General features: G+C 38.8%; 1 protein-coding gene across 1 annotated transcript in view; it reads right to left on the reverse strand.

Annotated features, from left to right (window-relative positions):
* The window catches only part of LOC123310726, a 274,289-nt gene that overhangs the window by 84,613 nt on the left and 162,044 nt on the right, over positions 1-27,632 (reverse strand). Inside the window, exon 3 of the mRNA XM_044894357.1 lies at positions 14,863-14,920. Coding sequence (XP_044750292.1) covers positions 14,863-14,915 — 53 coding nt within the window. The 5' untranslated portion in view covers positions 14,916-14,920. The remainder of the gene's footprint in view (positions 1-14,862; positions 14,921-27,632) is intronic.

Raw genomic sequence — 27,632 nt, forward strand, 5'->3', positions numbered from 1 at the left:
CCTTCTGAAGATATGTAGAGTTCTATCTTGACTCTGCTTTTTATGATACCAACAGTAAATAAAGTTTGTTATACCTCGCAAGTCGTTATAAGTAACTTTTCATATCCGGTCGAGGTGAAATGAATCTCGCTATGAAAAATTAAAAAGCCATTCCAGTTTTAAGTATATGGTATACGTGCTGATGTCTAAGATCCGTTCTTTTTCTTCTAGAACCTATGTACTTCCAACCTCCCAAGCACAGTGCAGTAAAACACAATTATTATACCAATAGCAGAAGCGGCTCTTTTAGAACAGGAAAGTTTTCGAACTTTGAAGACTTTAGGGAGATTTTCAGCCATTCATATGGCGAAGACTGAACAACTTGATCTGAGTAAGAGAACATTCAATATTCTTAAATCTCTGAGTAACCGGAATATTCCAATCGGATGAATTGATATTGTTGAAAACTTTGCACCTGGAGAACCGTTTCCAGTAAAGAATATTTTTATTTTGATGAATCTTCCAATGTGAATAATTGAATTCCCAAAAACCCAGCTAGGGTTTATTCGAGAATTCGAGTAAGAATGCAAGAGGAAATGGTTTTTTTGTGATATCGGAATTATGTATGGAACGTAATATGTTCCATTAGTATCCTTCCTATAAGTGTGTTTTATTGAAATTATTGAATTGATTTGACCGATACTTGATGAAAATCCATAATTGACTAAAATTTAATTACAGTTTTTACTTCACCCACCTGGAGATGCCATTGGCAATTCAGTTTTTTGTTCAATTGGTAGGCATATTGATGCCACTGGAAAAAATTCAACAAGTCTCAATATTGGAAAAAATCGGAGGACCTTTTCGAGATATCGACTTTTATGAGAGATAAGGTTTCAAGGGGTCTTTCCACCCGAGAGCAAGTATTTTGAGAGTTTAATTAGAATCAATATAATAATAATAATTATGAAGATTTCAATTTTCAGAAACCAAATTGCAAAAAAATATTTGCATATTTTGGGGAGGAGATTTAGTTCGCATAATCTTGAGCAGAATAAAATGACCATAGTGAAACACCGTGAGATCTATTACAAAACCATACAACTATTCTAGGAAAATTATTGATACATTTTGTATCATCCTTAACTGATGATTCGTCACCAAAGTAGCGTAGCACTGACATGGTACATACATGACAAAGGCGATGCATTATTTTCAGATATGAACTGAGAATGACATATTTTCACGCAACCGACTGATATCGCACTCAGATGTGCGATATCTGAAAATTTTGCATCGCCTTGGTCATGTATGTGCCATGACTACCATGTCAGTGCTACTAAGCGATTGCCGATGTGTGCGCCTTAGAACCGCTTGCAATCAAACTGTTGCGCAACTGAAAAGTTGCATGTCTGCGGCAGGCCTCAGTGTGCACGTTTGTCCGCTTCTTCGAGCGTGGCAAGTCTCGGATCGCTTCGAATCCTGCAACGAACGAGGAACGTCGTAAAATTTTATGGGATTTTTAAAGCCGTTGCAGGTTCAACTCGCCAGTGAGTACGCGCATTTGACGCTTGAGCCATTTCCGCAAATTAGCTCGCGCATGCCACTTCCCATGAGCCACTGAAAGATATTCAAGCTTCATGGGCATGCGCATCGGTTATGTGTAGGTCCGAACACCTGTTTCTCCAACTTATTACCCGCTGGTTTTTCAGTTCTTGCTATTCATTCACTACCAAGGGCGGTCCTAGAATTATTTTCTGAGGGGGGGGTAGTAAGTGAAAGAACAATTGAAATTTCAAATTAAGAAATATTATTATGTATTATTATTTGAACCGGGGTTGTTGTGGATCTATTAGCCTTGCGGGAACTGCGACCATGCAGATCTTTTCTCTACCCTACTCATTCATAGGAACCCAAGCAGGTCGTCAATGGTGTTGATAAAACTGACAACATCCTTAGGGGCCTTAGCCGTTACCTCGTGAGTAACCGGGACCCGTTTCCCCATATGAGTGGTTCTTAGGTCCGCCAGCTCACTTGCATACCATGTGTTCAACTGTTTCTACTTCTGATTGATCCACACTGCCTACAAATCTCATCTACTGACTTTCCCATACAGTACAAATGGTATTTGTACCGACAGTGCCCTGCCACCAGTCCCACCATCACCCGAAGCTCAGCTCGTAACAGCTTTAGCAGTTTTTTTGGTATAGGTTGCTGAAATCATCACGAATTTCTTTGACTGAGGAAGTCCAGGAGTGGGTTGATCTGTTGTTCAACTCCCATTGTTGGACCGCTGCCTTGTATTGGTATTTTCCATTTCAAGCCCACAGAAATGCTCAGGTCCAGCAGGTATCAACCTCGATGTTTTTTTTGCAAGTTCATCTGCTTTCTCGTTTCCTGCAACACCACAGTGCCCTGGTACCCATAGTAGAGTCACTTCGTTGTCTCTGGCCAGTTGCTTTATGGTATTACGGCACTCCCATGACAGCAGAGATCTCTGGCAGTTTGATAAAACTTCAAATATCACCCTGTAGGTATCTCTAGGTAGCATTTGCAGTCCCATTTTTTTTATCTTAAAATTAAACAAGGAATCTCTCCTTTTCATTTCATTTTAATATTGTTTCTCCTTAGTTTTATATGAAAAATTTAAAAAATCGAATTCGTTATGGGTTCTGGGGGAGTAATTACCCCCTTTACCCCTCTCCTCCCGTAGGACCAACCTTGTACACTACATACCACATATCGGAAAGAATAGAATTGGAAAAATTGCTTGAATGTGTGAAATAAGGTAAGATATTTATATAATTCCCGGACAAGTTGTTTCCTGCCATGAATGGAACCTGTTCTTCGGGTAGCTCAGTGTCGGAGGTCGTGAGTCCCGTCCAAGAAGATGATTTTTCGAAAATTCAATAATTCAAAAGTGAGGACGATCTGGTTCTGCATTCTGCCTGATCAAATGTCTCGAGCATGTAAACCGGCCCTTGTGAAAATAATTGAAGAAATGGATTTCACTGGAGGACAATGGAGTTGGGTGAGTGAAACCCTTGTCGAACACATCTCCTTCTACCTTAAATTGACCCGTTCAAAGGTTTCTCTGGACAGAAAGTGGGGTTATAGATGGTAATGTTTTGGTTGGGATAGCCTGAAGGTTGGTTGTATACATTTTTTCTTGTAGGAACACAATCGTCCATCAGAATCTAGTGAAACACACGCAAACGCACCAACACATCCCTTAGCGTCGGAATTGGCTCATCTAATTCCTCAACTTCAACGCACATCGTTCCATAACTCCTGCAGGCGTTGAACAACCCCTCCCGCCGTAAAAACTCCATTTTCAGTAAATTCACAAGAGCAGGCGACTCGTGTTTACGGTAATGTGCCGGGTATAACGGTCACGCAGCCAGGAATTCTTCCCGAGCACGACACGAGTTTTTGTTTGAGTGCCCGCGTTACGGCTCCCGCAGGACGTCGAAAGAACCGAACGACCCAGTCGTTATCGATTTCCCGTTTACGGCGAGATAAGATGCCGCCTAATCAACGTGCTCGCCGGTGAAATTTGTCTTCAGTTTCGCCGACGATCGAGGATCGGGAGATCGCAGGAAGACGGGGAGGGATCGGGATAAGCCAGGTGTATTTTTCACCGGTTCGCGTGGTTGATTCCTTTTGGAGTTCTCTGAATAATGAACAGCCGGGAGTTTTATATGATGCTGGTGGCGGCGGGATCAAACGAGGGAGGGAAGGCCGGGAAGGGGCATATTGATGGTGGCGCATTATACGAGGGGCCCAACAAATAATGCCTGATTCAGAGCGCCATGACTGCAAAAGTGCTCAATCGAATAAAATGAAAAAAATAATTAGTATACTGCTCCACAAAAGTTAAGGAAATTCAAAAATGCTGTTACCTCAGGAATTTGGACAGGTTCAAAAACAATCTCTTATGAATTCGCCAACGTTTCGGAACTATGTTGTTCCTTTCTCAAGGCTAAAAAGAAGGCATTTATCAATCATATACAAAACACGAATTAAATTATACCTCATCATACAACTAATAGAAAAAAGTTGTATGATGAGGTATAATTTGTTTTGTAAAGTTCTCATAATTTTTTTGTCTTTGAAGTTACAAACCTGAAACTTGAACCTTCTATAGGCACTTTTTAACGTAGAATCCACTGATGAATTTTCATTTCGAATCATTAGGTGAACTTTAATTTTCTTCAAATGCAAACTTTTATTGAATTCTTCATTTTTGAATTGGAAAAAAAAAATTTTGTCAGTAGATTCTATGTATGAGAGTGCCTAAGAAGGTTCGAGTTTCAAATCTGTAACTTCAAAGACAAAAAAGTTATGAGAACTTTTCGGAATCGTCCAAATCTTAATTTTCGTTTATAACTCGAAATCTAATAATGATAGGCCGATTCTGTTTTTAAATTTGGATTAGTCACGAAAAAAGAGTTCGAGAATATGTCATCCGTTTTCTTCTATCTGCTATAGTTCTCGAGATCCCCTCAGTAGACAACGAATTTTGCCCACCCTGTATATCAACAAGAGTTACGATCTGAATTGGGCTAGATAATGTGCCATCGTTAGGGCTACCGAATGCAGAACGTTCCACTGACCATGGTTTCGGTCTCATTCAACCTCGTCAGAGCAACACAGTTTCTTCTCCGATGGAAAATCGTTTGGAATTGATGGACTCTAATTGCCTACTGGCAGACGCTACTGGGTATTATCAAGTAGTATTCGAGCGCCTCCTAGTATGAAACGAGATCCGAATCAATCCCCTCCAGATAGAAACCCAATGAAACCGAAACCTCAGTCAGCATCTGCTTTTCTTCGGTGGAACGTTCTTCATTTAGTGGCCCTGACGATGGCAGATTGACCAGCTCAATTCAGATAGTAACACTTGTTGATATTCATATCATCGGGTAGTAAAACTCCGAGTTAATTATCATTTTCTTAAATTTATAATTTAAGCTCAATTCAAAATACTTATCGACCTGTCAGAACATATTTACAATAAAAAAACTGTTTTTGTATAACTGTATTTATTTCGAGTTAGAGACTGTCACTATATCGTTTGAATAGTAACCGATCTCCAATATTTGACTAAAAATATAAATATAAAAGTCAATTGGACTTGAAACAACTTTGAATTTGCAAATAACTGCCAAATATTGGAATATATGGTTATTTATGTACCAGGGACGAAAAACTGTCTATTACAGTCGAGCCTGCAAATTGATAGCCAAGGCGCAGTCGAGGATAGCAAGCAGGCGAGACAGTATTTTGATGAGGTGCATATTACATGTTTTCGTCGACCTCAGTTTGATGGCCTCATCTAGGTCGCATTCAAACCACGTACCTAATTCACTCGTAAAATTTTGACGATTTAGTAAAGAATCAATTTGTCAACAGAAAATGACAGTTATTGTCACATTCACATAGGGTTCTCATCAAATTCTGTATTCACACAATTGATTCAATCGCTCAGGTCGTGGAAAAACAAATTTGTTTTGCAATGCCCGAAAATCGTCTTATGGCATATGTAAAGTGGCACTGCCGTTTGTACTAAATAAATAAATATTTCGAAGAGTCAGAAAGTATCATATTTTCAATGAAACAGAGCTGAACTCTCCCAACTCGAGTTCGATCAATAAGTCACCTATCGTATATAAAAACGCAAATTACCTATACTAACTTTTGGGATATAGTCTTCTGTAAGTAAAGTCATCAAAATGAGAGATTGAGAACGAATATTGTTAAAATTTTAAGGCAGGTATTTTGCCCATTTTGTGAGAAGTACTAACCTCACAACTTATCCCCAACGAGTCAAATATATCTCGTTCAACATTTGCGAGGATGCATAGCTGGAAACCCTTCGATGTCCCATTTTGTGAATCCCAAATTCAAGTGGGATCATTGGGAACGCATCTCGAAGACATCCGGTTCTTGCAATTTCGGACCCCTCCAAGTGCGTGGATGCAGATAAGGGCCATAGTCCCTGCGTGTGGTCACTCCACACCACCGGTCGAGAGGTCATCTGGACGACCCTAAACTTTCTGCTCTTTGAACCGGAATCCGACGAGTATGTGGATTCCACCTGAGTAACCTTCGAGGATTGTTGAGGAAATCAGAACTCATCGATTTTGGTGTTAAATGAAGTCATTTTCCACACAATGGCCAGCTCGCAGTTATGGTTATTTCTTTGAAACGAAGGGAAGAGGGTCACTCACGGGTGACTGAGATTTTTAGCGACATCTTCTTTGAAAGAATTCTTATAATATTTAATGTATATGGCGAGAAACATTCCTCTCAGTCATCTAGGCATATCTTGGAAACAAATGTACTGCCACAAAGTTTCTGAATGAATCTTTTCAACACAAGATTTATTCTCAATTAGTTTTCGATTTATGAAAATTTGAAGTAAGCATCATGGTTTTTTGAAGTAGCTAGATGTTTCTTTCAAATTTAAAAATTGTTTTCTTCCTTTACAATATGGACCACCAACAATGAAAAGAAGATTGATTGAATGAGAGCTTATCCTGTATCGTTATTTTTTGATACCGACCCTTCCAATTTCATGGTGTCACAAATAATGTTTCTGGGAAAAATTATATAGGACAGCTTGAAGGCTCTCAAGTTGACACGACTACGAAATAATTCATACGGCCAACAACAAATTCCCTGCGAACTTTCGCCATTGGCCGAAAATATGATCACGTACTTTCTACGTTTCATGAATTCTTCATCGGGGAAAATATACTCGAAACTTTCTTAAGCGCCCTTTTAAATAACGAATTTCAATTTGGGACCTTGCACGCCCGCTATAATAATCGACTAGGCTTGGAGTAGTTCCTTATTTATATTTTCGTGCACAGAATTCCGTAATGAGAATACTAGAATTATTAGAAAACTGAAGAAGATGGATGAAAGTAGTTAAGAATGGATATGAAATTTTTCAGACTACGAAAGCAATGAGGTTTACTACTGCCATCTACTAAAGAAAACTAGTTATACCTGAAAAATATACTCACCAACATAATGTTTTGGCCATATAGTAGCCCCATGAAACGATAACATTTGCAATCAAACATTTCTTGCAATTTACATTTCAGTTCCTGGCACGTTTGGAAGACGAATATGAGGACGTGAGTTGTTTTTGCTGCAAGATGATGAGTGAACAGCAAGGTGAACAGCCCTCTAGATGAGGCAATTGAATGGTATTTAGGCCACCTTAAGAGGCAGCAGTAGAAGTAGTAATCGGCAACCACAACACAAGTTATGAATCCCTAAATATTACTCCAGAGGTCCCTTGGTCTTATTATCTACCTTTGACAAAATCGTTAAAATGTTGATCATTTTGACGTTTGACACCAGGCGCAAGAATAGTAGAAAGAGGAGCAATAACTAAAAATATTTATAATTGTCGACACAGACTGATTCCACCAATCCACAAAAATACTAACGGTCAGGACTTGGAATCCCTTTAATTTTAAAGCTTCCTTTAACCCTTCTTAAAATGAAACTAAAGGAAGTTTCAAACAGAAAGGACTTCGAATGAAACTGGACGTTAAAATAAATTTATTCTCAAAAACTTATCAAAGATAGAACTTCGACATTGTTACCATAACAATCTTTGATGAATTCTAGTGACACAAAATCAGTGGGAAATATTATTCCTGCTGTAGACGTCACGTTTTTGGAGTTTGCCACCTTTCCAAATTTGAATGTGATGTGGCGAGTCTCCATTACATTACGTAGAGCTCTTACCCATCTGACAGGGATCTGCAAACGGTAGGCGCGCTCTAGGTAGCACATTCACTTACCTGGCGATAGGTGGCTCATCTGTATGTATCAATGAATCCTGCCATTTCAATTATGTGGGCGCCCAACTAACACAAGACACAAAACCTTTGCTTCTGCTGATGTGTATAATGTGTATATCATATAGGATGGTTGAACAGCGTCCGCAGTTTGGTGGTTAGAAGCGTCGGCTCACTAATTCGCAACCGCAAGGTACTGAGTTCGATCCCGGGCTAGAGAAGGAATTTTCTAGTCTAGTCCATACGGGCTAGAAATATGCTCACCTTGTACGCAGATGACACCGGAATAGCGTTCAGACATCGACGCGACGCCCAGAGATCATACACCAGAGACTGCAGAAAGCCATAGATGAATTACTCAAATGGTGCATCAAATGGAAAATCCAAAATCAATGGAAGAAAGACTCAAGCAATATTACTGCAAAAGAGAAGATTGAGGATGGAAGAAAACCTTGAAGTTGGTGGAGAAGAGGTTGAATGGAAAAATGAAGCAACATACCTAGGAGTGAAGCTTGACAGAGGACGTACATGGAAAAACCACATCAAATGTGCAGTTGATAAAACAAAAGCCGCAATGAGTAGACTTTATCCACTCATAGGCAGAAGAAGTCATATGAATAAGAACATCAAGTTGACGATGATTAAAACTATCGCGCGACCACAACTCACATATGGATCGGCGGCATGGGGCTTCGCAGGCAAGACCCACATCAAGAGAATACAGGCCACTGAGAATAAACTCCTTAGAATGGCGATGGATGTACCCTGGTTTGTTAGGAACAAACAAATCTACAAGGACTTGGAATGGGAACCAGTTTCAGAATTTATGAAGAGAAAGGCGGAAAGGATATTCGACAAAGCCAAACAACACCCAAATGAGGAACTACGAAGATTAGTCGACTACGATCCAACAGAAGAAGCTAGAAGGTCAAGAACCTACCACCGAAGACCGAGAGATCAGTTGAGGATTTTAAGTAACCAAAGAAGAGCTTAACCTATGAAAGGTATAGGCAGCATACAACTGACTATGATCGTGTGAGAGTCCAGAAACCATAAGAGTCAACTGGTTAATAGGCAAAATGCCCGGAACCTATGAAGAAGCTGTTAACGGTTTTTAGTGAGTCTCGAGCTCAAGAGAGTGAGAATCCCCACACTGTTCCCCCTCAGGAGAGGGTGTGTTCGTCTGTCTTCAGATTTTACCCCTGCTACACCAAAAAAAAACGGGTACGATTCACTGTTGGGTTCAAATTAACAGTGCTGTGGCTAAGGTACACAGTAACAAAGCCTACACAGAACACAACTGATTCTCCAAGCCACTGAGTGGTACTTCGGTACCTATGGAGAATCAGAATAATATGAATATGAATATTATGGAGTGCCTGAGTACACTTGATTGATTGATGAGTTCTTACAGTATGAAACTCATGTACTGTGGAACATAGATGAGGAACAAAATTGTGGAAGGCAATTTATATAGCATGTGAATGCAAAATTCTTGTGGTGGCTGTTCATCATCGCCCTGTCTTCATATGAAATATTCTGGAAGTATAGTTAATAATTGGTTTTTAAACGGATATAACGCGTAGCTAACCATGGACCACAAATTCTGCCACTAAGTCGAATTGTCTGTCAATGATATCATATTGTGCCAAGACAAAGCGATCAGAGGAACGTTCAGCGCGGCGAATCGGTGAATGGGAAACCGGACGCGTTGCCCATTACGTCCATTTAGAACCGAAAATCGCGTCCGATACAATGGGCGAATCAGTTACACGTGAAGCCACTCATTATTCTTGGCATTAAGGGGATCGATGAAAAATGGCGGGCTGCTCTAGTTGGCTCATTGATTCAGTTATAGGTCAGCGAGTAGGGTGAAAAGGATAATAAATCACTGGCCATTTTATTTCGTTTTCTCAGTCGTAATGATGAGAAATTTCAAGGTTGTCAACGCTAGGAACCGTTCCAGAATAAAAAATTATTGGTGGGAGTTTATTGCAGAAAAACTGTCACACACTGCAAAGAGAATAAGCTGCTAACATTGAGGGTTTAATATTCAATGCTTACTAATAAGTAATAACCAGTGACAAATATGTTTTCTGTGACTATTGAATGAAGATGATTCTTCTAAACCCTTTTGTCTGCTCGACTATATTTATGATTCAACACATAAGTATTGCTGTTTCTTAATTGACGTATAGTTCCGCCAACTTAGGACCCTGAAGAAAATACGAAAACTGCGAAATAAATCATGATTTTTTGTCTCCCCTCTGAAAATGTTGTATCGTCCTCTGTGACTCGAATTTACGAGTGTCGTTTGTGAAGAATCCCTTGTTATACAACAGGCGAACAATATTTCAACAGTTCAAGACAGAATGGATTCTGCAGATGAAGTGGGAACGTGGGTTACCACATAGAATTATTCTGTTCGCTATATAAAAACGAAGTGTAACAGTAAGTTCACGAAAATGAGTTCGCCGACAGTCACAGCAGGTGAACAACGTCGCATTTTCTTGTAATATGAAATAATATACTAATTAATTAATAATTAATAAAATAATGTCGATTTTTGTAATTTTATAACTATCACTCTTTTCCTAACAATTTGAATAATGATCTTTCATCCTTTAAATCATTTAAAAGGTTCTCTAACAGTTGCGATCTGTTATCATCTTCACCAAGGCTGATTGAAAGGCGCATAATATAACGAATCTTGTTGATAACATCGCCTCTTCTCATAGAGTGAATATAATAATTGCGCATAAATTCAATTAAAGAGAGTGAATATGGAAAAACTCTGGGAAACAAATATTTTTGTGAAAGACTTGTTGATAATGACTACAAAGTGTTCAGATGCAGTTTACAGCAGGGAGCACATGCATGAACACAGAAAAAATCCTCGCTGAAAACGGCATCGGCATAATAGTCTTCGTCACAATAAGATACAGACACAACGCTGAAACTGCTACTCAGTAGCACAACACATCCCCCTCAGCAACCTATTTCCTTTGCTAAGTCCAAAACGATCCCATGCCAAGGCGGCAGCAGCAATTACTTAAAACACGACAAAACGGAACGCTGCGTCTAGCTCGTGAGAATACGCCTGTTTGGTCACGTTTATTTTGAGGCGCGGAGTCAAAACAAACTCCCAACTTTGCGAGATTTATTTCAAAAGCCTTCCGGATCCCTTTCAATTAAGGCTGCACAATGCGAGACGTATCTCTGAACTAATCAACTAAATGACTGCGCGTTATAAATTGTCTGATGCCTTTTATTCCTCCGCGATGCCTGTCTATGCAACGACGCCGCTGTAGGTGTACGTGAAAGATGTGCGTTCTGAAGGCTGAATGAGATCTGCAGGAAATGGGTCAAGTGATCCAGAGACAAATTACCCGCTTAATTTTGTAACGTGTTTTTCGAAACCTAAATTTAATCACACGTTAATTTCACCTATAATCAACGTATATGATTCGACTCGTTACTATTGCAAACAATGTTTATATCAACATGTCTTTATCGTGAATTTACAACTTATATTCAATGAGAAGTAAGAAACAAAACGTTGAATAAGGAACCATAAATCAATTCGTTACTGTAGCCACCGAAGAGAAAGAATCGTAGCTTAAAGTTATAAGCAATGCATTCATTCATTCATTCATTGCTGTATCCCGTTACCGGGAATAAATCTACAAAAAGACAAAAAAAAAGATTAAAGGTGAGAGCAGACTTGAAATTTCTTAGGGCTAATTGCGACTGTGTGCCCTCCTGTGACTGAAGAGACCCAACCGTGACCTGCAGATCCTTCCACACTCCGGGCATGGATAGTCACCAACCAGATCTGGCCGCCGCTGTATCTTTCTCGAGTCTCCATTATTACTGTGTACCAAAGACCTCCACTGTGACCTGTCCAACGCTAGTTGTTTCCAGTTATGATTGGCATTAACTGATTTTGAGGATTGATGTAGTATATCCTTAAACCGCTTATACCGGCCTCCTGGTTTCCAGGCTACCTCTGTGAATTCGCCATACAGAGCTATTTTGGGGAGTCTTGTGTTTTGCATCCTCAGAATGTGGCTGCACCATCTGAGTCGGGCCCTCGTTACTTGAGTGTCAATTGTACAACTCGCGCGTTGCAAGACTTCTGCATTCGAAACTTTGTGGAACTTACCAGGATTTTGGTTTTGTCGATATTGAGTGTAAGGCCATAAGCTTCGTATATATGTTTATAGGTGTCCAGCATTATCTGTAGATCCTGGGCTGTTAGCTATAACTGCGCAGTGGTCTGCATATTGAAGTTCCGTGAGAAACTTTGAATGGGTTTTTGCTCTGAGGCGCTTCAGGTTAAATAGGCTTCCATCAAATCTGAATCTTATTCCCACACCTCTTACAGACATACTCATATCAGCTATGGCGAAAATATTGAACAGTAAATGCGCTAACACGTAGCCTTGTTTTATTCCAGAGCTGGTTAAGAAATGGTCGGTTATAGAGCCATTATACTGTATTCTAGCGGTGTTTTTGGTATGAAGGCTTTTACACTGTGCTAAGAATATTTTGGGTACTCCAAGGCGTCCCATGATTTTCCCCAGCGCTCTCCGATTCACCCTTAAGGTCGAAAGCCTTATCACTACTACAACTAATCAATAAGCGTTCAATATAAAACGTTAATCTAACCGTCAATACGAAACGTGTCGTTATCGTGCTTTTACAGCGTAGGAGTAAGAAACATTACATCAACGTTGACAAAAAAAAAACGATTAAACAAGCCTTGACTTTAGCCAGCAACATGAAACGTGTCCTAATCGTCCAATCAATAGGATATAATAAACGTTACATCAACGTTGAATTTCGTGTTTACCCTCCACTAACGTTATCATTAAATTACGTATTCGTAGAACTTTGGTTACAAGGAGAATAGTTGCTAGGTATAACAAACCGAAAATAAACGTGATATGAAACTAGAATGAAACGTATTTCCTAACGATATTTTGTTCATTCAAAGATAAATAATAGTTTGAAAGAAAATTAACGGCATGCCGGGGTGAAATCTCACTAAAAAATACCCTGTCTAGCTGTCAGTAGTGTGGTGATGAAGGCATTAAGGCAGCCAAAATTTACCCTTGGAAACACCCTTTATAACATCAGTGCAGTTTATTGCATAACTAATGCAGCTCCAGTAATTTCTTCTTCGTTTTTCAAAGCGGTATTTAGTGGGTACTCTTCTCATATCACCTGGGATAAGCTAATCTGAAAATTGAGATTTCCGTTTCTCCATTTATCCACGAAACGAACCGTGCTCGATGCGGGCCAACTTCTGAAACCAGCCGGGCGTGAAACTATTCCCAAGGAAATAAAATTTAAAAGAACCACCGCCCGCATACCTACCGGCAGGGCGGTCCCATTCGCAGACAGTTTTGGTTTCCGTTTTTCCCATATCGACACCCACATAACTAACGGGTCTTTATCCATTTTTCCACTCAGCGGATAAAGTTCGTACAGTGCGGGGGCAATGATCGATTCCATTTTCACACCCCAATATGTTTTTGAACGTTTCGAAATTGATATTTCCTCCTACGGTAAATGCATCGTTGGTTTTCACGTGGAGATAGAACGGGATGTCAAACAACAATGATTGGTTTTTGATCGATCGGGCTACGGGAATGTCGACGGTTGTTGACCCAGCGAATTTTCGTACCTTCGGGGTGGCCTATGAGGCGTGAATTTCTGCCCCACTTGGATCAATTCGTCTGAATTCGTTTTTTTAACCTTGGAATCTTTCTTCTTCTTCGTAGAAAAAGTAGAAAAGTAGTTTAATGAGATCCTAACGAGTCTCATAACCGGTGTCTTGAGGTGGAGTTATAACCTTTCCTATCAGGTACCCATTGTGGAAATGGTTTGGAAAAGGTTTTTCAAACTGCCTAAAGCCTATGCTATTGACAGCGCAGCAATTGCAGTAGTTTACTCTTATGATTAATAAACGTATAATAACGCCGGTCATAGAGTAAATTCATGAGCCATTTGAATTTCTTTTTTCCAAATGAGAGCACCTAAGGCATTTAAGATGGGAAACATTTTGATGTGAGATAGAGAACACCTAGTGTTTCACGAAAAACCTCCAGATGTAGTTCTCCCTAGGAGTTCTAGATTTTGATTTACAGGGTGTTTTTAAATTTGAATGGAAATTCAAACCACTGTATCTCCTGAACGGAATCTCCGATTTATCCAAAATTTGGAATGAAGATAGCTTCCATGAGGTCCCAGAAAATATTATTCGATATCGGAGAAACCATGAAGTTCATTATGATTCCGCGAACTTTTAAGAACTGTCCAAATTTATGTAATTGCAGCTTTCTGTAATCTCATGGAAGATATCTACATTCCAAATTTCGGATAAATAGGTGATTCCGTTCAGGATATATAGTGGTTTTAATTCACATTCAAATTTCAAAAAACCCCTGTGAATCAGAATCTAGAACTCCTAGATACTTCATACGGGGGTTTTTCGTGATCCTCTAAGTGTTCTCTTAACTCAAGAGGAATTTATACCACGGGACTTTCTCCCCATTCGAATAAGACGTAAAGGGGGAAAGACTACCAGAATGTGGGGTGTTGCCGGTACACTTGAGCGATAAGTAAAAGTTAAGAATATTACAATAGTTTCAACTTTCGTAGAAAAGATGGCAGCACTCAACTTTTCAATTTCACCAGGATACGAATTGTAGCCAATGCCGAGACTTTTCGAGAAATTTTTTCATATTGAATTTCATAGAAGGGATAATTGCACCTCGGAAAGTTAATAGCATGAATGAATATTTGTTCTTCAATGAAAAAAAAAAGTTTTTTTCTTTTCGTTTGACGAATAAAAAAATTTCTGACTTTCCGAGATGAGGAACTCATTGAGTTGAATTATAATGAAAATCCCTTATAAATTAGTGGTTTCTGAAGTAAGATCTTCATCTTCTCTTTTTGAACTGACCACTATAACATTGGAAAACATTAAAATGTTTCCCATCTTATTCACACCCTGTATTCAAATGACGACAAACATTGAAAAGGTACTCACTCAGTATTTCCATGATTTGTTCCTCTTCTCAGCGCCATGCCAGCTCGAGCCATCACACCTGCAAATAAAATTCATAGTCACAGTGCGAACAACCAGAAAAACTTCAACATCCATCACTGTTGTGTGTTGAAATGGATAGACGCGTCGGAGGACTAGCATGTGCGATAAACGTCCATTGTTGGTTTCCTCATTTCGGGGTAAAACTGGATTGGAAAGAGTAATCTGACGTTCGAATGACAGCTTCTTGGGAGATAAGTATTCATTTTGCCGGGCGCGTGGAGATGATGCGCCAGAAAACGTCTTTTATGTGTCCTATGTGTGTCACTTTGCACGACGTTTGGTTCGTTGATGGTGTTAAAATGGGCATGATGAAAATACGCAGTCAGGCGAGGACTGTATCCATATCAACATAAACCACAAAGGGTTTCAGAAAATGTCTCTTCCCGTATGGAAATATGCATTATACACGTAAGCTTGGCGTTCTCTCCAGCGTTCTTCCGAAAATTTTCAACTCACATTTGTGAAGATTTATTGAACGCCTGATAATCTAAAAAACGAATGCATAAGCCCAGTTCGAATGGTATCGTCACAATGTTTAATAAAAACTTAATATAAGCTTTTCAAAAATGAGCCACCTTGCTGACTGAAATGTTTCAGTGCCTCAATTTGACGTTGTTTTTTTATTTGAGAGTTTAATCCGTACATTGTTTTTTGTTTTATGATCGTATGCACTGTTTCTTTGAAAGAAATTTATTTCTCAAACTGTCTTTAGTTCATAAAAACTATGCTTCAACGTCGCTATGTTTGAAAACTCTTATCTTATAGAAACGGTGTATACGACCATTAGAGTGTACCTATGAAATACTACTACTCTAGTATCATATCGAAAGGAGCTCTATTTATTGAAGCAAAAGATAAATTGTGGTCCATGGTTCATCCGTATGCAGTTGGAGAGACTCAAACCCTGGAACAGTGAGGAGTCACCATAAAAATAGAATAGTGTCTGTTGTGTTGTCCTTAACACTGTTGTTCAGCCTGCACTATGGAACAGTTCCTTCCTAGGGGAACAGACTGGTTGAATCGTGGTCCCACAATCTCCCACTTCAGTGCCTGTGGACAGCATAGAGCTATCGATGAACCATGTGGGACCTTCAGCCACAAGAAGCCTGTTTGATGCAGAAAATGGACCTCTATCATGGACAATTACCCTGTAGGGTTCGACGAAGTAGAAGCTGAAATCAGCTTCCAAAAGCGCAGCTCTTGATATTGGATCCGATCCATGATTCTAAGCGTGATTTTCATCATTTTAGAGTTCAACAATCCCACCCCTTTCGATTGGATGAGATGAGAAAGGATCGAATGAGAAATATGGACAATATAGATGGCGCAAGGGAGGATGGACGATTGATAACATTGTGATTGGCGTACAAAATTTATAGCCGTGTGTTCGGGACAAACATTCCAGCATCTATCACCCTCGCCACTGCCAGACGGTCAATGTACGTCTAACTATCAAAAATTCCGGGAAGTCTAGCATCCCACAAAGGAACCGTAAAAACGCCGAATCCCGCTCATTTTATGCACTCGGATTCACGGAAAATTCGAGCCCGCTGAATTATTTCACAATTGAATGCGAAAATCCCAGGAAACGATCTATTTTCTATGAAAGCGTCGATCGAAGAAGCCGTTACTGATAGAGATCTCGCTTACCGCTCAGTGGTCTAGCCGAGTTTTTTATTTGTGGCTGGAATTCATTGAAACGTTAATGACACGGGGATAAGGAATATGGTCGTCATGAATCTCATAATTTTTTTGTTCTTTCGGGAACACACGATAGTTGTCCTGCACGAAAATTTGTGAGTGATTTCTTTCAATAACCTTTTGGAAGGAACAATATCTTTATTATCTAACGGTCTAGTGTTTGAAAAAATATACAACCCCAAAGAAAAAGCTTAACCCTTTCGGCACTTTCGGCGTTTCCCGTTAAGAGGGGTCTACATCTCTCTTAAGTGGTCAGTTCAAAAAGAGAAAATGAATATTTTACGTCAGAAACCACTACTTTACATGGGGTTTTCATAATAATTCAATTCAATCAGTTCGTCATCTCGGAAAAGCAGAATTTTTTTTATTCGTCAAACGGAAAAAAAATTAATAATTTTTTTCATTGAAGAACAAATATTCATTCAAGTTATTAACTTTCCGCGGTGCAATTATCCCTTCTATCAATATCCAAATGAAAATATTTCTCGAAAAGTTTCGCCATTGGCAACAATTCGTATCCTGGTAAAATTGAAAAAAGACGATCGTTAAGTACTGCCATCTTTTCGACGAAAGTGGAAACTATTGTAATATTGGTAACTTCTACTTATCGTTCAAATGTTCTGGCCACACCACACTGTCTTTTCCCCTTTACGCCTTTTACAGATGGCGAGAAAGTCCCGTGGTATAAACTCCTGCAGTTTATTTAACCCAGAAACAATCACGAAAAGAAGTTCGTCGTCACATTCTGGCTCGAAGTGGCCCGGGGGAATTTTAAATCAAGATGTCAAATTGATAAAAAGGAAACTGAAGAATTCAATTTCGCGTAAAGCCTCGGGATTACCCGAGGGCATATCTGATAAGTCGCAAACTTTCGGGGTTATCAGATATCACAGCTCCGAGAGCGGCTTATGAATTATAATTATAGTTCACCAAGTTGCAGATTTCGCGACAGCAGTGGATGAAATCCTCGAGGAAAGTGCCGAAGCAGCGTTTTTGGAAATCGCGAATATCGGGAATTGGGTCAGGACGATAATCTGATAATTGGAAATCAGTGGCTGAGGAGCGGGAACAATGGATATGGAATTAATCATTGAAAACTTTCGAGCGGGTTTTCTGAGGATTCCGTTCTCCATAAGGAGCGCCAGATCTTACCACTCGCAAATATTGAAATTTCGAATTGAAACGTTACTTTCATCAGATAGAAATATACCAAGGATTGCTCAGGGATAGTAGGAAAGTTTTAATATTTTTGAAGCAGTTTTATAGAGTAGGGCACAGGAACCTTCCACATTTCAAAAGGCTAATATATACACGACATACGAGGATAAATTGAAAAATTTTTAGCCTATTATAGAACCAAACAAAATTTCAATGTCAAAATATTTTATTACTCAACATATTCTCCTCTTGATTCGATCCATTTATTACAGCGAACCAGAAACGTCTCTAGACCTTTAAAAAAAAAAGTTTCTTCTTGCTCTGCAAACCAGACCTCCACAGCTTTTATTACCTCCTCATTGGAAGAAAATTTACGACTTTTCAAACTTTTTTTCAGTTGAGGAAAGATATGATAGTTGGATGGAGCCAAATCTGGTGAATAAGGGGGGTGTTCTAGTAATTCAAACCCTAAATCACGAATTTTTTGCATGGCAACATGAGATTTGTGTGCAGGGGCGTTGTCTTGCAAAAACAAAACACCTTTTGATAGCTTTCCGCGTCTTTTCTCTTTAATTTTCTTCCGTAGAGTAGTCAGTAATGTCGAATAGTAATCTCCGGTTATTGTTTTACCCTCATCCAAAAAATCAATCATGATTACTGCATGGCAATCCCAAAAAACTGAAGCAAGAACTTTTCCAGCAGATTTTTGGACACGAAACTTCTTAGGTCTTGGAGAACCAGATTGTCGCCATTCCATCGATTGTTGCTTTGTTTCTGGATCGTAGAAATGTACCAAAGTCTCATCCATAGTAACAATTCGGTTTAAGAAGTCTACATCGTTTTCAAATCGAGCACATTTCGAACGCGATGCTTGCACGCTTTTGGCCAACATTCAAACATTTGGGGATCCATTTTGAACGTGAACGCGTTCGTATGAAATATTCAGTGCTTCAGATATCAGTTTTAGCCCAATTCGACGGTTTGATAAAATCATGTCATGAACTACATCGATATTTTCGGGGACTGACACAGAAACTGGCCTTCCCGATCGGTTATCATCTTCAATGGAAAATGTACCTCTTTTGAAGCTTGCAGTTCAATTTTTCACGGTCGCATACGAAGGACATTGATCACCAATGGTATTAAGCATATCTTCGTAAATCTGCTTACCTCTTAACTCTTTTAAATACAGGTACTTGATGATGGCTCGATACTGCAATTTTTCGATTCTGACAATTTCGGTGGACATCTTTCTTTTAATTTATTGCGTAACTCGAGTTTACTTTTTTGACCTCAAACTTCACACTGACACTTCTAATGAGTTATTGTTCGTTGCTATGGTAACGCAATATTTTTTTTTATACATGGAACTGGTCTAGGCTATCTGGATATCAATACATCCTCGTAGTAAAATAAATTCAATAGTATATAGATACTATATTGAAATAGTTCAATTTTTCTCATTGACATGAGGCTTATCATTCGGGTATTCTCATTTATACCTTCCACAACATTAACTCGTCTCTATTTTTGGTACCAAATTTGTAACTTTTAAATTTTTTTTCATGAAAAGTTCTAGGAATGTAGTCTATCGAAAGTTTCATGGAAACATAAAATTGTTTCAGAGCGAAATGGCGTTTCCACGCCATTTAGAATTTTTCCTCCTCGTTTCTTCATATTGCTTTTCACTGAATCTACCCCAGGCAATCATTAGATCAGGCACATTCCTTCAAATTGTTTTTTCCAACTTCAGGAACGTCTTCCAACGTTCATTACGACTAGCTATCTATCCAAGTTGCTCCCTTCAGATAAATACGAACGTCTTCGATGATTAGTGCCTGTTTGTTTGCGTTCCACCGAACTATGCAATCTTGGTTAGTCCCCATAAACCATGGCGGATTATTACACAAGTTTTACTGCTTCCTATAGACCCCTGACCGTCCAATTTCTCAGGGGCTTTCTTGGATCACATCATGGCCGACACTCAGTTGCCCCCAAATAGAGCTGTCGAAAAGTGAGGGTCGAATGCGTTATTCGAATTTTAGAGCGAATGTGAGGAATGAGAGAGAATTGAAGACATTACAATGGTGAATTTTCCTCAATTTGGGTTATCACTGCATATGCAAGTTTGAACTGAATAATTATGAGTTTCATTCATGATTTTTTAAATTCACCTATTCAAAATAATCCTTCAAATATGGGGTTTTAAAATTTAAATCGCTTTGTGCGGAGTTTACGATTTGGCAACAGCGCATACAAGACAATGAAAAGAAAAATGTCCCATCAGCTTGTTTATAAAATAACAGCTGTTGATCTACAGGCGCGTACTTACTGGCGAGCTTCAACTGCAACCGGCCATAAAAATCCCATAAAATTTTACGACCTTCCTCGTTCGTCGCAGACTTCATAGACAGCCATCTTTGTCTATCTCATCAAGATAATGCATTTGTTGTCCTTTATTATCAAGGCATATTTCAGTCGATGTTGCCAGCTTGTGCAATTCTCACAAAACGCTTTAAACTTTAAATACCCATTTTTATTTTTCATTTTCAAGTGCTTAAAAAAATTTTTTTTGGGAAACGGTTGAAATGGTTATTTCAAAATGTGATTTTTCAAAGATATTTCATAAAAAATACATCATTTTCGCCAGAAGGAGTATTTCCTATTAGAGGCTCAAAAGTGGTAGTTTCAACTTTCATAATCTTTCTGTACCTAAATTTTCTCCCATATTTTTCTGTACTTCTTCTCCTTATTATTTGAAGGTGTTGGGTATATCCAATGTCCTGTGAATTATTCCATTCGTACAGGATTTTTTATGCACATTGCACATAAAAATAATCGAAATCCATACCGAAATGAAAAAGAAAATGAACTTTGAAGAAAGACTGTGAATCCGGTTTGCAGGCTGGTTTAGATACCCTTCATAAACAGTCTTGAGCTCATCAGCACTTTCCGAAGCCCCTGTAGGGATGATAAAATGCAATATATCCAGCCTAGGAAAATACGTTCGTCCTAACGTTTATTGATGTTTGTTGAGGACGACAAAAAACCTCTGCACAACTGTCGAAGTGTCGGTCTTGAGGAAGAACTCTATTTATCAGCTGACGGATTAGGGTGGAGAGGTAAAAAGCAAAGAATTGTTTCCGAGTGGAAAAAAGAACAGTCCGCTTCGAATGAATCGCCACGAGATTCATTGTGGAACTAAGAGAGAGGATAAATTAGCGGGGTAGTGGCCAGAACTGATGCCTGGAACAACTGGAGGACGACAAAAAATTGTGTCCTTCGGTAAGAGAATTCTGGATGATGGCATTAGGGTTAGGAAAAGAAAAAAAGGATATGCCGTAATGAATGAAGATGGAGTTTCGGTTTTATTGATATTGTTGGATAATTCGCAGCTAATGACTGTGACGATTGAAATTCGGATTATATTTTTTTCATGGGGTTAACTGAACGAAGATTAAAGTTCTTCGATGTCCATTTGAAACATTTCAAACGAACTTTTTTATCGCCGAAATTTCAAGAATATGAATATTAGTTACGTTTATTAGCTCGTTTTTATTACACCTTGTCAGTTATAGCAGGTATGATCATTAAGCCATAACCTATAAAAATGATGTTAATTTTTCAATGTTTTCCCTCAAATTTTCATCAATTGTAACCTATTAGAAGTTGAACATTTCTGAGCCTTCACTATGTTGTTTTTTTTTTTTGATCAGTGATTATAATTTTCTCCATTCATATTTAGATCTCGTCATGCAGGAAAAATACTGCTCTATGCATAGTTGGGGAGCCCAAAAGGAAAATTCGGGATATACTTCAGATTAATATAAAGATACCTACCTTTGACCCTCTAGCGAAAATTATACCTATATATACAGGGGGAATTTTCTAGGTCAGCCTGGCAGAATATAAAAAAAAACCGATCATTGTACATACTCGAGCGTGTCAGATTAAGATATATGTGGTTGAGAACACGTTGAAAAAAGTATACTTTCTCTTAATCTGACAATTTATGCGTGACAAGAATGTGTGGGAGGTAGCCAAACTCGGAAAAAAAAGGGGAATGTTTTTTTTTTTATTTTGATGCTAATAATTCAAGAATAACGGAAAAATATAATCTTAAGGTTCAGAAAGCCATAAAGGTTACAAAAATAAGTCCCCTCTCCTGATCTTTCAATTCGTTTGCACCCTCATTATAAAAGTTGTAGAAAATAACATTTTCTACAAATTCGGTCCGAAGCAATTTTTTCTACGTTCAAACGTTTTCGGGATATATGGCGATGAATGTACAGGATGGGCAAAATTGGTGATACCTGAACTACAACTTTTCAACCCAACGAGAAAGAGAAAAATGAATTTACCATTCATGGCGTCTTTTATCGAGAAACTTATTATGCCATCAATTGCATTCATCTATCTTCTTTTGTTTTTGAGTTATAGGCCAAAATTTGAATTTGGGCGATTTCAACTTTGGTCATTATCTCCGTTTCTGTTTGTGCTAGGATGTTGAAATGCAGACACAATACAGACACTTTCTTGATAGCAATCCAGTGGCGTATTATGATTTTTTTCTCCAGGATTATTTGCTGAGCTATAACATAAAGTTGTGTTTTTTCTTATGAAAACAGTAGTTTAAAATGACTTAGAAAGAATCGCCATTTTTTTGCCGTTTCAGTAATATATTATACATTATCCTCAGTCTTTCTGAGTCATTTTAAACTACTGTTTTCATAAGAAAAAATACATCTTTATGTTATAGATCAGCAAATATAGCTGTTGAAAAAATTATAGTACGCCACTGGATTGCTATCAAAAAAGTGTCTGTATAATGTTTTCATTTCAACATCCTAGCTTGAACAGAAATGGAGATAATGATCAAAGTTGAAATTTTACTTTTGACCTATAACTCGAAAACAAAAGAAGATACAGTAATGCAGTTGATGGCATTATTAGTTTCTCGAAAAAAGACGACCGTAATGTGCCATGCATTTTCCTCTATCTCGTTGGGTTGAAAAAGTTGTAATTCAGTTGACATTCAATCACCAATTTTGCCCAGCCTGTACATAAAACTGGGATTCTAAATTGACCTTGCCCTTTCGCATGTATGGCTAAGCTCATCGCTCCCATCACCCTCTAGCTCGAAAACGGTTAGAAGTATGAAAAATTGCTTCAGACAAAACTTGAATTTTATTATCTACAACTTTCATAATGAGTACAAAAACGATTAGAGGTACATGAAGAGAGATATTTAAAAAAAAGCCATTGTTATCATTGTTAACCGAAAACTTGCAGACGCTTTCCCCACCGCTGAAGTTGCTTATATCATAGTCCCTTTTCTTCTTTCTATCAGCTAATCTTCAACATCCACTAGGTCTTTTTAGCATGGTAGGCTCCCCAACTATTACCCTTCAAAGTGTCAATACAATTGAACCAAACATATATCACACAACCCGTTGATGATTTTGAAATTAAAATTGATACTGAATGATGAATGGCCTTTCGACATATATAGTGGCATAATCCGGCCGAGTTCCAAATGCTTTCTACCGGTGAATAAAACATTCAACACTTCCGCATCAAATGCTGAAGCTAACAAACGACTAATTATATTTCACGGGCGTCAAATAACCGTTCCGATATAGCGTTTTCATCAAAATTTGCGGAACAGAACTTCCTGCTTCTCGCGAGTCAGGTACACATAGTTTCAATATTCAGGAAACGTTTCGATCGAATCCGATGCCGAATTAATATGCACCCTACGGTATTTCGTGCAGCTGGAGACCGTTTGTTATTAAGGCATTCCAAACATTAAATTACGAACTTTTTGTAATTGTTCTATGCTTCGACGCTAATGTGATCTAATGAAAAAGTACTTCGAGTAGAAAAGTGAAACGTTATTATGTACCAATTCATAAAAAGAGCACAACCTGATGATTTCTATTTTATTCAATCCCAGAATTGCCCGAATTATCCTCAGTGGAAACCTACGCAACAATTGCAGACGACAAATGGCCCATATTCCCCTTAGAGTGCCGCCAAGCTTATAAAAGTCGAGAGACAATAATTTACAACATCGACGTATTCGATGTACCTGTCGTAATAAACTCAGAACGACTGCACTAAAAGGAAATTTTCCAACAAGCTCCAATGCCAAGTTTACAATTTTCGACTACGGCAAAGTTCGCGTAAAAAGCGGCGAATGAAATATCCATAAAAGCTGTCGTCTGAGAAGTTTAGATGGCAATTATGGAGCGACCAGAAAAGCGATCAATAAAAATGGAGAATTACGAGTGGAATTACGTTTGATAGTTTTTCATTAGCGCTCAAATTGAATAGTCGAGTGCTGCCGGAATGGAGTAGCGAACAAAGCAGGGCTGCGGACTGTAATTTTAGAGCCAAAGATCAATTCAGATTTGGATCCGGATTTCAATTTCCTGTCCAAACAGATAGAAGTTTGAGTTATGCAACTGGCAGTTCTGGTTTTAAAGGACAGGCTTTCAGCAATGATCGGTTGGGTTGAAGTGAAAATGGAGTTTCCAACGGAATCGGATATGAAATGTGCATCATAATTTTCACAACACCTTTACATTCGGGATACAGAATAACACAAATCAATCCTGAATTTATTTATAAAGAATGTGGTTATTTATGGTTTATTGTGGTCGAAAGGAAGGTCAGATTTTACCATCATCATCTCGTTACCGAGAATAAATCTACAAAAAGATTCAAAAACAAAACTGTCGGTGCGATCAAACTTAAAATTTCTTAGAGCTACTTGCGAATGTGTGCCCTCCTGTGACTGAAGAGACCCACTCCAGGCATGAATAGTCACCAACCAGATCTGGCCGCCGCTGTATTCTTCTCGAGTCTCCATTAAAACTGTGGACCAAGGACCTCCACTGTGACCTGTCTAACGCTAGTTGTTCCTAGTTATGATTGGCATTAACTGATTTTAGGGATTGATGCAGTATATTCTTAAACCGCTTATACTGACCTCCTGGTTTCCGAGCCCCCTCTGTGAATTCGCCATACAGAGCTATTTTGGGGAGTCTTGTGTCTTGCATCCTCCGAATGTGGCCGCTCCATCTGAGTCGAGCCCTCGGTACTTGAGTCTCAATGGTTATACAACTCGGGCGCTGCAAGACTTCTACATTTGAAACTATGTGGAACCATCTGATGAGCATTATTTGTCTTAAATGACGTTGTGTTTGTTCAATATGTCGCCTGTAGGCCGTCCATCTTTCGCTTCCGTAAAGAAGCGTTGAGAGGACCACTACTTCGTAAACAGCTGATCAGATATAGAAATGAACATAGTAGTAGTGTATCCATAAAGTATGGGACGGTGAACAATGAATAAATAAATAAGAAGAAACAAAGGTCTATATTTTTTTTTCTTTGCACCACAGTCTTCTGTCTAATGCACCTGTGGTGCATTAGACAGAATAACACAGAGTCATTGTTTGCTAAACACATCTTGGAGACAGGGCATCCGGTAGATCTCGAAGAAGGTTACAACATATTACATAGGGAGAGAAGGGTTGGAGTCCTTAATAATTTGGAATACCTTGAGATAATTAAGCATTGTAGATCCTGCCCAGATAAGATACTTAATGCCCAACTCTCAATTGAGGCACCGAATTTGTGCACCACTTTAGTGGATGTGAGCGGAGACCGACAGAGGGCGCCTCCAGTTTGACAGTTGTATGAGGTAGACATAATGTTGGTCTAGAAAAAGAAGAATAATCATAGAGCGGGACCGAATGTCAAGTGCCATTGTTCGATGTCAATATTTTTTTGTACCAGCGTTGAATTCTCTTTTCTGGGAGAACACATTTTTGGAAACCTTATAGTTAGAGACTTGTTTGAGAGAAATTGTTCCTTTGACGAAATATTGTACTGTAGGTTAAGAAGCTGATGTTTTGATTGTTGTGCATGTCTGATATTTGTCTGTTCTTTTTCAGTGTTGTGTCTGATGATGTCGTTTCATGACGAAACCGGTTACACACAAAGAAGTGGAGAGTTTTTATGGGATTGAAAATATAGACCTTTGTTTCTTCTTGTTTATTTATTCATAATAGAAATGAACGTCCAATGTCACGTCAGATCCAGTTGAACGCTTCCGCGCAAACTCTCATGTCAGATTTTTGAACCATGCGCATTATGACATGGGCCCACGTCACGTCAGAGTAATCTGTAGGCACCTTAACATACGATTTTGCGCAGAACCGTTCAAATTGTTCTGACGTAACATGCACGTTCCACGTCACGTCCTTTATTGGATTTTTGAATCATGCGCCTTATGACGTGATTCCACGTCACGTCAGAGTAATCTGTAGGTTTAAGCCAAATTAATTGGCTTGTTTTGAGTCTATCGCGGACATAAAATCGGCTTGATATGACGTTGGTGCAGTCGAAAAAGAATCTGAAAGACTTCATTTCTGCGTCGGCCTGCAGAAACCAGTTTGCGCAAATAGCTTCAGCGTTAAACGAGCCTTAAGGGCTTTCGGTCAGTTTTTGTGAAAATGGTGCGGTTCGAACACACACGACATCTAAAATACTTTTGAGTTTACGAACTGTTGTAGCGAAATTTGAACAATTTTCATGGTACATGCCATTTTTATTGATGGCATAGTGTTAGTTATCATCTCTTAAAACCTGAAATTATAGAGGTATTCAAAATGAAACCTATACAATTGAAAAACTCTTTCGATATAGAAAAGATTATTGTAATGAAAATGAACTCCCTCTTTCTGAGTGTTATCCTATTGATTTCTCTCCGTTGATTGTTGCATTTGTTGATTCGAAATACGGACTTTACAGATATAAAAGTATCAAATTCAAATGGGCGAATATTCCATCCCGACTCCATCGAAAGCGATTTGAGCCCTTATCTCCGCAAATTTCTCATTCGGCAATAACATCAACCGATCCAGCAGGTTGACGCAACCGGCTATGCGCCCATGCCCTAATTGGGTCTGAAACCCGCGGGCAACACGCCACATTTAACAACTTGATGCTTTTGGAATCGTATCGCTGGCAACCTGTTCAGGCAACGGCGGATGATGAGATGAATTTTCTACTTCTTAGTGACGAATTGGGGACGAGTGTAATAATTGGGTTCGCTTGGGAAAGGACTCGTTGGCGTGATGAATCAATTTCGGCAACGAACGCATAGGGTTCGTTTGGATTAAGCTCCAATATACGACAAATTGGGAAAGTTGGGGGGGGGGGGGGGAAGGTGGAAATGAAGCTTTTTCCCGAAATAGTACACACGCATAGTGTCCTGTGTGAATGGTTGTGAATTAACAGAGCTATTCTTCATTAATCGGAATCTGTAGAAGAGATTTGGAGAATAATCAGGCACTGAAAGTGCAACCGATCCAGTCTCATGTGGTCTATAAACAATCAATTCCCCTTATATCTTTTCTACTTCATCTTTTCGAGAAAGACAAGAAAAGAGACTTTCCTGTTCGACGTTCTATAAAATCTGCCGAATGTCTAATCAATGTTATTGAAAGCTTAATCAAAACCTTCTATACTGTTACCGAAACGATCTACCGTGACTCACAGAACATATATATCAATCACTGTAATGACCCACAGACCATCGGGCCACAGACCAAACATTCCATCTTTTGAAAAAGTTCTGAAAATGTATTTTTTAAGGTTTTTTCAGAAACTCAAACGTTTGGTTTATTTTGAAAGCTGAATCTGACCCGGAGACAGTGTTCAATCAAATCCATTGCTACATATTGGTAGTATTCAATGTTTTCAAAAATGGTATAAGATGAGAAGGAGAAATGAACTATTCCAATGATCTCTAGAATCGATAAACGCCTAATTTTGTCAAT

Source organism: Coccinella septempunctata, chromosome 4 (genome assembly GCF_907165205.1).
Source record: "Coccinella septempunctata chromosome 4, icCocSept1.1, whole genome shotgun sequence".
Taxonomy (NCBI): domain Eukaryota; kingdom Metazoa; phylum Arthropoda; class Insecta; order Coleoptera; family Coccinellidae; genus Coccinella; species Coccinella septempunctata.